Source organism: Anolis sagrei, chromosome 1, assembly GCF_037176765.1.
Source record: "Anolis sagrei isolate rAnoSag1 chromosome 1, rAnoSag1.mat, whole genome shotgun sequence".
Taxonomy (NCBI): domain Eukaryota; kingdom Metazoa; phylum Chordata; class Lepidosauria; order Squamata; family Dactyloidae; genus Anolis; species Anolis sagrei.
In genome coordinates, this window is record NC_090021.1 from 325,259,339 (window position 1) to 325,272,564 (window position 13,226).

The window sequence follows — 13,226 nt, forward strand, 5'->3', positions numbered from 1 at the left end:
AGCATCAGACAAGCACCCCTTTATTCTTCACCATCCTCTTTCATACACTTAGGACCTCATCACATGTCTAGCTGGGCATGTCTAGCCTGCAGAAGAAAAGGCTGAGAGAAGACATGATGAGGCCCATGTATAAATATGTGAGGGGAAGTCATAGGGAAGAGGGAGCAAGCTTCTTTTCTTCTGCCCTGGAAACTAGGACGCAGAACAATGGTTTCAAACTGCAGGAAAGGAGATTCCATCTGAACATAAGGAAGAACTTCTTGACTGTTAGAGCTGTTCAGCAGTGAAACTCTTTGCCCCGGAATGTGGTGGAGGCTCCTTCTTTGGGGGCTTTTAAGCAGAGGCTGGATGGCCATCTGTTGTAGGTGCTTTGAATGCAATTTTCCTGCTTCTTGGCAAGGAGTTGAACTGGATGGCCCACAAGATCTCTTCCAACTCTATGATTCTAAGAAGCCAATGTGATGAGGTCCAAGTGAGTTGTGAACCAAGCCAAAGGAGGGTGTCTCCTCCAATATTTCAGGACAATCAGTTCTGTCTCTGCCAACTCTTCTCAACTTCCTCAAATTACTCCAGCTTTATCATGTCAGTGCTGATATTATTACCAGGCATTACACTTCTAAATGGAATGTTTCCAAAGAAATTGGGTGAGACATTTCAGACCAATTTTAATTTCCAGCTGTCTATATAATTTTGATTCTAGCAGCAAAGTCTATGCAATTGAATGGCTGAATGAATGTGAAAGCTCGGAATGTCTAGAACAGTTTGTAATCCAGTTTGCACAAGGGAAGGGAGAATTTGGCTAAGAATAATATTTTAACTCATGGGGAAACTGAGAATTGAGTAAAGATGCTGAGATTAAAGAAGATGAGAGAAGATGTCTAACCAAGTTATCCAAGTCACATAATTTCCATTCCACTGCAAATAACAGTTTGTTTGTTTTTTGTAGTCCTCATGGACAACAAGAAGACTCCAAACAAGTGGTCTCTTCCAACTCAATGATTCTATGATTCTATTTTATTGCTTGCTTTTATTAATCCTTTCCCATATAGGCTGCTATTTTGATTGTTTTAAATATTATTATGTTTGTACATCACACACCCTAACCTGTATGTGGGAAAGGCGATGCAGAAATGCTTGAAATGAAAACACTGGAGTGGTTGAAATCAGAAGAAAAGTGCTGAGAAGAGCTGTGTTTGGTGTAGAGATGTATATCTTTGATCCTTTCATTCCTTAATGCAACATCAAATAATTTTAGCATGTGTTCTTGTAATTGCTCAATGGGATGCCTGTCGTTTTCCAGAATTGAGAGAAGGCAAACACTAATAAGTATTGTAGTGCCCTATTCTTGACCCACATGTTCTTCCACAGTGAGGGCATCCAGGTGGAAGGCGGTCCCGGTCAGGATTGGCTTGAGGTGCCTTCCTCTTGGCACATTTCTTCCTTTCGCCCTCCATTTGTGCCTCTTTGAATTCTGCAGCACTGCTGGTTACAACTGACCTCCAGTTAGAGCACTCAAGGGCCAGGGCTTTCCAGTTCTCAGTGTCTATGCAGCAGTTTTTAAGGTTGGCTTTGAGCCCATTTTAAATCTCTTTTCCTGCCCACCAACATTTTGTTTTCTGTTCTTGAATTGGGAGTATAGTAACTGCTTTGGGAGACAGTAATTGGGCATTCGGACAACGTGGCCAGTCCAGAAGAGTTGATGGTGTAGGAGCATCGCTTCAGTGCTAGTGGTCTTTGCTTCTTCCAGCATGCTCACATTTGTCCACCAGTCTTTTTAAGAAATTTGCAAGATTTTCTGGAGGCAACACTGATGGAATCCTTTCAGGAGTTGAGTGTGATGTCTGCAGACAGTCCACGTTTTGCAGGAATATAACAGGGTTGGGAGGACAATTGCTTTATAAACAATCATCTTGGTATCCCTACAGAAGTCCCAATTCCCAAACACTCTCTGCTTCATTCGGAAAAATGATGCGCCCACAGAGCTCAGGCAGTGTTATATTTCAGTGTCAATGCTGACTTTTGTGGAGAGGGGCTGCCAAGGTAGTGGAAATGGTCAACATTTTCTAACATTACACCTTTAAGCTGAATTTCTGGCATTGCAGAGGGATTGGCTGGTGTGTTGGAAGAGCACTTTGGTTTTCTCAGTGTTCACTGAGAGGCTGAGCTTCTCGTTTGCTTCTACAAAGGTGTTTAGAGTGACTTGTAGGTCTTCCTCTGAATGCACACAGACTAAGTCATCATCGGCATATTGTGTATCATAATGGGTTTTTAAAAAATGATACAGGAATACGTCTCTATCTTTGAGACCTAAACACTTTCATCTTAAATATAGATCATTAAATGAAATGCCCTTACCATGTAATTTAACATTTGCCTAGGGTTCAGCTGCTGATTGGCTCCTTCCTGCCATTCCATGCATTGCTAACATCATTGCGGAGAAGAAGAAGCAAAAAATCAAAGACTGTCTTAAGGACTTGTCACAGAATTATCCAGACATGAGGTATGCTGTCCTAACTTTCTTCAAAAAGAATAGCTGGAAGTGTGTGTTTTCTGTCTTTCTAGTGACAGATTATAAGTGTGGTGCTACACCATTCCTGCTCATAAAGTAGGGTGTCTAGGAAAAATGGAAATCTATAGCATTTCATGATAGGAAGAAATAAGGGAACTTTACTTGTGTCACACACACACACCCAAAAACCTACCTAATGCTGGGGCTGACTTGGACTGCACGCATAAAATAATACCCCCCCCCCCAAAGTGCAAAAGATAGATCAATATTTTGAAGTAACTTGAAATCTTTGAGTGAGTTTCAATTTGAGTTAAAATATCACATTGAAATCTTCAAAACCATTGTGTGTTGTGTCAGTATTGAATGAGTGTAATAGATTAGATGATAGATAGATAGATGTCTGCCCCTGTAGACAATCCATAAGTAATGCAAGCTACATTAGTGGAAATCCTACAACATTTCACCAATGAAAATAGACAGGATTATTTCAGTTGATACAAACTGAGTTTAAAGTACAAAAGTAGTTCAACTCCAAAGGGGTAAGCACAAAAGATGTGACAAGTTATGAATTAGGAAGATCATGCAAACTAGGAGAAACTGTTAATTCTCCCTGCTGAGTTAACTCTGCAAGCTAGATTGCACTTCAAAATCAGTTTGAAGCAACTGAAATTATCTGAAGAAGAGAAAGAAACTATGACATTTTTTAAAAAATCAGAAAAGAGGGGTGACAGTGGATTAATTGGGACTGTTCTATCAAATCTCGGCAGTCATTCCTTCACATTCGCTGGGGTTGAAGCACAGGTCTCCCATGAAAATGAAAACTGCAAATAATGAAATTACTGGGTTACTGTGAGTTTTCTGGGCTGTATGGACATATTCCAGAAGAATTCTCTCCTGACATTTCACCCACATGTATGGCAAGCATCCTCATCAGACCTCACAAGCTCTGAGGATGCCTGCCATAGATGTGGGTGAAATTTCAAGAGAGAATGCTTCTGGAACATGGCCATACAGCTCCGAAAACTCACAGCAACCCAGTGATTCTGGCCATGAAAGCCTTCAATAATACAATGAAATTGCTAAGTTTTTTTACCCAGTAGACCACCTTTTTAGAAAGTTCTAGGTTTCTCAGCAAACTTTATGCTCACCTCCCAGTGAAAGCTGACCTCAAAATCACACTGGAACATATGTTCTCTCTAGAAATCACTAGATCCTCCAGAATTACCTAAGGAAGTCATAACATCATGCTGGAGAACCTATGCATTTCTTGAGATAACATGTTAATCAAATCTATGAAGTCATAACTGCAGGTGTGGGATGAGGAATGGCTATATAGTTTGCATACACTCCTCTCAAATCACCTCTTTAGGAAGCAAGTTGCTGAATTCTTTTTCAGGATACTTCTTACGAGCCCCTGATATTGTACACATCATCAGTTCTTGAACGATGTTGACAGCTCCTAGACATCTTTCATCTCGGAAGGATGTGAGACTAGAGAAACAATCTTTGCAAGATTTTCTTTAGACATGCAAAAGAAAATTATTGAGGGTCAATGCTCATTTTTGTCCCATGATAATTTGGAAGATGTTTGCCAAGAAATGTTGGAGGTATCTTGTGTATTATTCAGTTTACTTGTGTTTGTTGTTTTCCATGTCCATTTTGTTTCCTTGTGAGCAACAACAACAAAAAAAACCCAAGCTTTTCTTGTACTTTGCAGAAAGGAACACATCTCAGCTATTCTTGCCCTCCGAGGAACAGGGAGAAAAAAGAGAAACTCAATTACTGACCAAATGGATGGACCTCCAGAAGAATTAGAAAATGCATCTGATAAAATACTCTTTGCTGAAATTGAACTTCAAAATACCATCCGGTGCTTTTAAAAAATTTCACATACGCAGTGAAATGTATCACTAAGTTTCTTTTCAACAGCAAATAATTTTATTTTTCAATCGCAAGACCATGGCAGCAAGGTATAAAATGTACAGAATAGTACCTTCAGAGAAGATAAGAAACAGGACAAAGGTTATTATCAGTTTTTGCTAAGTGACTCCAACAAATACATAACATGTAAAGGGGCCCTCTTTACTTTGTCTGCAAAAAAGATCAGAAAGAAAGAGCTAGTTAAAATCACTGTATGTTTCTTTTCTTAATACATGGTAATCATGACTTTAGTTTTTCAAGAAATGTTCTATATGTAGCTGAAATGGCACCATCTCTGCAAAGGCAAAAAGTATCAAAGGGTTCAGAGAAACCCTGATGAGATTTTCAGAAATATAGAAAAGGATTCTTGAGAAGAAAAATTCCTTCAAGGGGAAAAGGTACCACATAATAAATCAATGATAAGCACATTGAGTTGGCATAAAATGCAGACTTATGCAAAGCAAACCATAACATGTTGACAGATTTTCCTGGTACAGCGAGGCCTCCAGCTGGACAACTATGAACCGAAGCACTCCATACTGTTATTTATTAGACTATGGTGCATTCTCCTTCAAAATGATCAAACAAAGGTTGCATGGGCATCTTCAGAACTGTTTTAGTAGTGGATTTCTTCATGGCAGGGATTGGACTAGATGGCCTTTGTGGTACTTTACAGCACTAAGATGATATGACTCAATGCTTCTACGTTGTGATTCACAAGAACTTTGATTATTGGGCAGTATGAAACTATAGCACATAAGTACAAATCTATAGCTCAAAATCATTATGTGCTTATTGCAGAATTCCTTTGTCAATACAGGAAATGTATATGGTCTTAAATTTCTTTAACTGTGTACTCTCAGTATATATTGGACTATGTTGTTTTTCATTTGTTCAGTCATCTCCGACTCTTCGTGACCTCATGGACCAGCCCACGCCAGAGCTCCCTGTCAGCCGTCACCACCCCCAGCTCCTTCAAGGTCTGTCCCATCATTCTCAGTAAGCATGGGCAAGAGTGGGGGATGATAGGCTCTGCACTCCAATAAGTTCTGGTAAATATCTTATTAACTTAAAATATTATTGAATTATTCCTACTCTTTTATCCTGCTCTTCAGACTAAAAACAAACAGCAAGATTTTCAATAGACAATTTACTAAAATAAATAATTACTCAGTCCCTGATTACAATCTAAAAGATATGCAATGCAAAGAAAGTGACAAAGGGAAGGGGACACAGATCATTGTGATTCTTGTTGATTTAGTCACCCAGATAGAAGGTAATTTACATTCTACTTTTCAGTACACTCTTAGTAGAAGATTCCAGGAATGATAAATACATAATAAAGCATGTATATTATTGCTAAAACTATAGTCCTTCTTGAATTTAGTAATTATAATAATTTCTAGATGCATTTGCATGTCTTGCGTGAGTCAGACACTGATAACATTTGAAAAAACAAAAATGAAACGACCTGATTCTTAAACTGAGTTGAAATCCAATCCGTGTATGTGGTTGGGAAGAGTGTTTTATGTGAAATAACAGTTTTTTTTAAAAAAAAATGAGACTGGTCCACATTCTACTCATCAAGTATGCTTTTTGCCTTAGGCTGTTCAATATATCTCACAACAAAGTTATCCCATAAGATTGTTGTGACGATATAATGAAGAAGAGCAAGTATACCACCATTTGCTCTTTGGAAGAAGAGTAGAATATAAAGGCCAGGATTATGTAAATGACCGGTCTACTGGTGTATGTACCTTATATACCAGTGGTTCCCAACCTGTGGGCCATGGCCCATTCATGGGCTGCAAGACCTAAAATAAGGTCCGTGGCTGGGGATGCATGCCATCGTTGGAGGAGGGAGAGAGAGAAAAGGAGAGGGAGGGAAGGAGGCCCTATTTATGCGAGCCAAAATCCCATTGGCTTTTTTTGCTGATGCATGACATTGTTGACTCATATTTTACTTGTTGTTCACAAGGATTCCAAGATCTTTTTCACATGTACTGCTGGCAAGCCAGACATACCCTATTTTGTATCTTTGGATTTCATTTTTTTTCTGCCTAAATGGAGTATTTTGCATTTGACTCTGCTGAACTTCATTTTGTTAGTTTTGGCCCATCTCTCTAATCTGTTAAGATTGTTTTGAATTCTGTTTGTGTATCCTGGAGTATTGGCTATCCCCCCTCCCAATTTGGTGCCATCTGCAAACTTGATGATCATGCCTTCTCACCCTTCACCTAAGTCATTAATAAAGATGTTGAACAAAACTGGACCCAGGGTGGAACCCTGTGGCACTCCACTCCTCACTTCTTTTCAGGATGAAGAAGCATTGGCCAGCACCATCGGGATTCGTTCACTTAACCAATTACAGATCCACCTAGCCATAGTTTTGCTTAGCCCACAATGGACTAGCTCGTTTGCCAGAAGGTCATGGGGGACCTTGTCGAAGGCCTTATGGAAATCCAGATATGCTGCATCCACAGCATTCCCTGCATCTACCCAGCTTGCAACTCTATAAAAAAAAGAGATCAGATTAATCTGGCATGACTTTTTTGTTTTGATAAATCCATGTTGATCCAGGTTGTACAGAATGGGGTTGTCTCTATCTTTCTCTGAGAGAGTGTTACTCGCCCAAGGTCACTCAACAGGATTTTATGGCTGAACAGGGATTTTAACCCTAGCGTCCAAAGTTCAACGCTCAAACCTATACACTACACTGGCTCTGGTTCACAAAGCTATTGCATTTTCAAGAAGAAGAAAAAAATAAACAATTTTGATAGGTACAAATCTAGTCCCAGATCCAGGTACACTGCAAACAGTCATTGCTGGTCCCCCAGATGTAGTAACTTACGAGAAGCATTGGTTTGTGTGGTGAAGAAATCAGTAGTACTGTTTTATGTCTGCAGTGGTACATTCCAGCAAGAACTCTAAATACACAAACCAACATCATTCTAGTAATTTCAGTTAGGTGGGGCCAAATCTGTGGTGTAGTCGACCAAGCAACACAGCTTTCATTTCACTTTCTCATGATCATGTGCATTGAGATCGCATACTTTTTCAGGAAAGGAAGTTCAAAGTGTCAGCAAGTGAGTCATTTGTTAATTAATCATGCAAAACAAGAAAAATTAAAAACTGTTGCTTCTTACACGCCAGACTTTCAAAAACACTCTTTTTAATAAGCAGGGTGATTGAAGGAAATGACAGTTTTGTTTCCTACAAAATCAGTTTTCAAAGCTCTGCGTTACACCTGCTCCACAGGAAACTCTGTGTCAGATTATGGTATCCTTGGGGAACTGCCATGGCCACTGCTAGCATCTACCCAGATGCACCCTCTTGTACAGGTATCTGGCCCCCAAGATTGCTATTTCACAATTTGACATTGCCTTGCAGGATGATGAAGCAGTTTGACAATTAGACAATGACTCCGAAGACTAGGCTTCAAATCCCTACTCCACTATGAAACCCACCTTGTGCAAGTGATAGTCAGCCCCAAAGGAAGCTTCTTCTGAACAAATCTTGCCAAGAAAAATTAATATTGGATTGCCCTTAGGGTTTTTTGTTTGTTTGTTTGTTTTTGTCATGTCAGGAGCAACCTGAGAAACTGCAAGTCTCTTCTGGTGAGAGAGAATTGGCTGTCTGCAAGGACGTTGCCCAGGGGACGCCCGGATGATTTGATGTTTTACTATCCTTGTGGGAGGCTTCTCTCATGTCCCCACATGAGGATCTGGAGCTGATAGAGGGAGCTCATCCACCTTTCCCCGGATTCGAACCTGCGACCTGTCGGTCTTCAGTCCTGCTGGCACAGGGGTTTAACCCACTGCGCCACCGGGGGCTCCTGTCCTTAGGGTTACCACAGGATGAAAAAGGATGGGAGGTACACAATAACAATATGACATTGGAACCCATTAAAATGGATACAGTTGCTCAACACTGTAACTGGTTAAGCCGCAGGAACATCACAAGTCAGCATGTCCAAGACTCCTTCACGCTTGGAACAGTCTTTGATAAAAATCCAAGATGAGTCTCATACCAAATTACCTTTTAGCCCAGCCTTAAGCTCCAACTTAGCCAATTAGGTTCTGCTATAAAGCTCTCAAATGACATGAGGACTTTAGCTCCATACCCGTTTCGATTACAAGCCACATTTTTTTTTCCAAATTCTCTATGAAAGCTACATTTAGTAATAGCAAATTCTAAAGCTAAACTATGCACTGTTACAAGAGACACCTCCCTTTGGCTGACTTGAGTTTCCTATCATTCCGTTTCATGGGTTGGGTTCTAGTATCATGAGAAAGAAAAGGAAAAAAATCTCTTTCCAATACCTCCACATTTTGCATGGATTTCCTACCCAAAGCCAGAAAAGTATATTGGCTTGATTATGTTGTGGTATGGGGATACCAAGTCATGGTGTCTGTCTCCTGAGGAATCTGTATAACAACCATGTAGCAACAGTAAGAACAGACCATAGATCAACAGAGTGCTTCAGGATTGGGAAAGGTGTATGGCAGGGCTGTATACTCTCTCCTTAACTATTCAACTTGTATGCAGAACATAGCAGGCAACGTGCAGGGCTTGATGCATCCAAGGCTGGAGTTAAAATTGCTGGAGGAAAGATTAACAACCTTTGATATGCAGATGATACCACTTTGATGGCTGAAAGCAAGGAGAAGCTGAGGAGCCTGATAACCAAGGTGAAAGAAGAAAGTGCAAAAGCTGGGTTGCCGTTAAACATTTAAAAAACCAAGATTATGGCAACCAGATAACTGGAAAATACAAGGAGAAAACGTGGAGGCAGTGACAGATGTATTTCTAGGTGTGAAGATTACTGCAGATGCAGACTGCAGCCAGGAAATCAGAAGACATTTACTTCTTGGGAGGAGAGCAATGACCAATCTCAAAGAACAGTAGAGATATCACACTGAAGAGCAGAGACATCACACTGACAATGAAGATCCACATAGTTAAAGCAATGGTATTCCCCATAGTAACCTATGGATGCGAGAGCTGGACCATAAGGAAGGCTGAGGAAAGGAAGATAGGCATTTTTGAAATGCGGTGTTGGAAGAAGATTCTGAGAGTGCCATGAACTGCAAGAAGATCAAACCAGTCCATACTCCAGGAAATAATGCCTGGCTGCTCACTGGAGGGAAGGATGTTGGAGGCAAAGATGACGTACCTTGGCCACATAATGAGAAGACAAGAAAGCTTGGAAAAGATAATGGAAGGAAAAAGGAAGAGGGGACAACCAAGGGCAAAATGAATGGATGTTGTCCTTGAAGTGACTGATTTGACCTTGAAGGAGCTGGGGGTGGCAATGACAGGGAGCTCTGGTATGGGCTGGTCCAAGAGGTCACAAAGAGTCAGAAGCGACTGAATGAATAAACAACAAAATGTTGTGACTATGATTCAAGAGACCAGGGTTCAAATCCATGCTCAGCTATGGAGACCCAGTGGTCAGCCTTGGACAGCCTCAGAAGAAAACAATGTCATATCTTGCAAAGAACATCCCATGATAGGATTGTTGTAGGGTTGCTGTAAATCAGAAATAATTTGTCCTATTTTTTTTCATCTTTTCTCTAACTTAAAATGCCATGAACCCTGGACCCTTTCTTTATAGGGAGGCTCCTCACATGTTGGAGTACAGGTTGGAATCAGGTATAAGAAATGATCTTGATCAAATGCTTCCAGTTATTCTCCCTTTTTTTGGCAGTATTTGTGTGCAAGCATTCAATTCCCCAACATGTCTGAATAGTGACTTTGGTGTCTTTATTTCCTAGGTTATTTCCAAAGACAGAGGAAGAAGAAATCATTGAGGTTAAAATACATGCACAGCATATGACAGTGGGGTTTCCTTGAGGAAGAGAGGAAAACATGTGATCAGACATAAAGAGGCAGTGAAAGAAAATTTTTTAAAGTTGCCTATAAGAGCACAGAAGAGTCACGTTTTGATGTGGCCCAGGGTATTGTATGAGAAACAGCAATTGCTTTTTTTTAATGATTTAACTATCAATGCCAAGTAATTATTTAGTCTTGTTTTTGATTTTGGTTTTTTGATTTTGTTTGTATTTTGTCCTCTATCAAAAGATAACCAAGCATCATAAGCAACAACATAGATACCTCTTGTCTCATTTTTTTTTTTGGGGGGGGGGGGGGGGACCAATATGCAAACGAGTTAGAGGATAGGCTGGTCAAAAGGTGGATAGAATAAATAGTAGCATAGGAATAGAGCAATTATAACAGGCCTATTTCAGCTTAACATAAAAATGTAGTAATCAAATATCTAATATGTAGTAATCAAATATAGGAACTTGAGTTCAGATCCTGGTTAAGGACAATCTATCAAGGAATCGTCAATCAAATGCACAATGAAACATCCACGTATTCAATTCCTTACGGAATGTGTAGGGAGGGTGCCAGCCTAATCTCCCTGGGGAGGAAGTTCCAGAGATGAGGGGCCACCACCGAGAATGCCCTTTCCCTCATCCCCTCCAACCATGCCTGAGACGGGGGTGGGAGCGAGAGAAGAGCATCTCCTGAAGATCTTATGGAACGTGTGGGCTCGTAGGGGAGGATGCAGTCACTAAGATAGGCAGGTCCTGAACTGTTTAGAGCTTTATAGGTGATAATTTGCACCTTGAATTGGGACCGGAAACTTATCGGCAGCCAGTGAAGCTGTTTAAACAGGGGGGTTAACTGCTCCCTGTAACTTGCTGCAGTTAACAACCTTTTAACTGGAGCAAAAAAAGGAAGCTCACCAAGCTCTGTCAAGTGACTACTACTAGAAGCCTCAAAAAGGGGGGGGGGGGGTTCTTCAATAATCTACACAAATGGAAAATGTATAACCCTCCAAATGAAAGATTTTAATCTCCCATTAGTATTAGCGAGGGTGGACAAGAGAGGTGTGATATGGATTGTGGTCCAAAAACACCCAGAAGGTCAAACCTCTTCCAACTCTGTTATACAAGGACATGTGCTGCCAAAGTTAGCATCAGCTTTCAGAGTTTTTAGATTAAATTTTGATTGACAATTTTCTACCAACTCTTTGTGTGTGTGTGTGTGTGTGTGTGTGATATTTCATATTATGGTTTTGTTTGGGGGTTTTGTTTGCTGCAGCAGCAGATGTTATTGTATGGACAAGAGCCTGGTCAACGCTTGCATAATAAAAATTTCTTTCTGATATGCCACTACAAAGCCACATTTCAGTTATGGAGCATGGATTTTAACATAAAACAACAAAACTGTTCACCATAACAGCCAAAAGATCTGCTCAGAGACAATAAATGCTCATACTTTACAGCCAAGAAGCCCTGAAACTTGAGAGAGAAATAATAAACTCAAAGCCAACAATGACAGAGAATGTTACCTGCTATGGGACAACCCAGCATACATTTCCTCAGCTATCCCTATTGGGTTAGGCACCAGGCTGGATCAGTCGGTCTGGAGCCAGCATATGGGTTTGAATACAGCACATCCTGACCATAAGTACAGGATCCAAACCCATATGTGGGCCAGTCATTGTTGTAACCACATAATATTGTGTCCTTCTTTCTCCAAGTCATGAGGTTCATTCTGGTTTTTGTATTGTATTCAGAGCAGATCTTGCACCTGACCACACAAACCATATCAGATCCTCCAATGTACTAAACTATCTCATGGTTCTCTTTTTGTGTTTTCTTTGGCTTCTGTAAGATGACACTTCCAGTTTCCGAGCACGTCTTCTCTCACCTCCCCTCTCCCTTGAGTTGGAGAGACACACCAAGAGATTCCAAGATTCTTCTGATGAAATGTTTGCTGATCAGAGTGAGACCGTAATCAACTTAACAAATAAACAATTTGGTCCACATAGAAAAAAATCCAAGGAAATTCAACATATTCCTCCATTGTAACTATTGGCACTGGAATTAAGAACAATATATAAATGGGCTGCTTGAGGCATTAAATTCTAGATATCTTGAAAGAGTTAGAAAATATCTAGTTATTTGTTGCATGTTTATTGCCAGCTAGAAGAAGATATGCTTGTGAGATATTTTTTGCTTCATGAACACAAACAACTTTGTTGGCATTGGGTACCATATACCTGGAATCTGATGAACTTGGGGTACTAAGAATAATCTTAACTATAGGACGAGTCGGATCTTAAATTGTTGTTACTGCTGTTGTTGTTATGTGCTGTCTAGTCAACTTTAGCTCACAGTGGTGTGATAGGTTAAAGCCTTGTGCCGGCTGAACTGCTGGAGGTTGGCAGTTCAAATCTGCAAGATGGGGTGAGCCCCAACTTCAGATACAGGGACATGAGATAAGCCTCATACAGGATGGTATCCGGGCATCCCCTGGGCAATGTCTTTGTAACACATCCAGGCATCCCCCGGGCAATGCTTTTGTAGACAGCCGATTCTCTCACACCAGAAGCAGCTTGCAAAACATTCTCAATTTATTTCTGACACAACTTTAAAAAACCTTTTTGCATATGGCAATTCTATGAAAGAGAAACCTCAGAAGGATCCTGTTATGAACCACTCTGTTCAGGGTTTTCAAACTGAAGGTCATGGCTTCCTTTATTGAGTCAATCCATTAAGAGTCAGGACTTGTGTTATTTCATGACAAAAAAAGTGAGAATAATTTTGTTTTGATGTCCCTCCTGTCACCAGTTCCCCCTTCCTCCCTTTTTGGTCGATGGTGATTTCCAAATTTGCTCCAAAAGGGCTTTGAGAGAGGTTATACATGGTCACAAAGAGTGAAAAAGAGCTTTTCTCAGGGGGATTTCCTGAAATCTTTCATAATAAATTGAGGTAGGATT

At 40.4% G+C, this 13,226-nt stretch overlaps 1 protein-coding gene across 1 annotated transcript in view; it reads left to right on the forward strand.

The window, feature by feature from the left end:
- EXOC3L4 (exocyst complex component 3 like 4) overlaps window positions 1–6,087 on the forward strand; it is a 69,185-nt gene extending 63,098 nt beyond the window's left edge. The window contains exons 12-13 of the mRNA XM_060755105.2: window positions 2,379–2,500; window positions 4,227–6,087. Of these exons, the coding sequence (XP_060611088.2) occupies window positions 2,379–2,500; window positions 4,227–4,389 (285 nt within the window). The 3' untranslated portion in view covers window positions 4,390–6,087. The remainder of the gene's footprint in view (window positions 1–2,378; window positions 2,501–4,226) is intronic.
- Window positions 6,088–13,226: the final 7,139 nt, after the last annotated feature.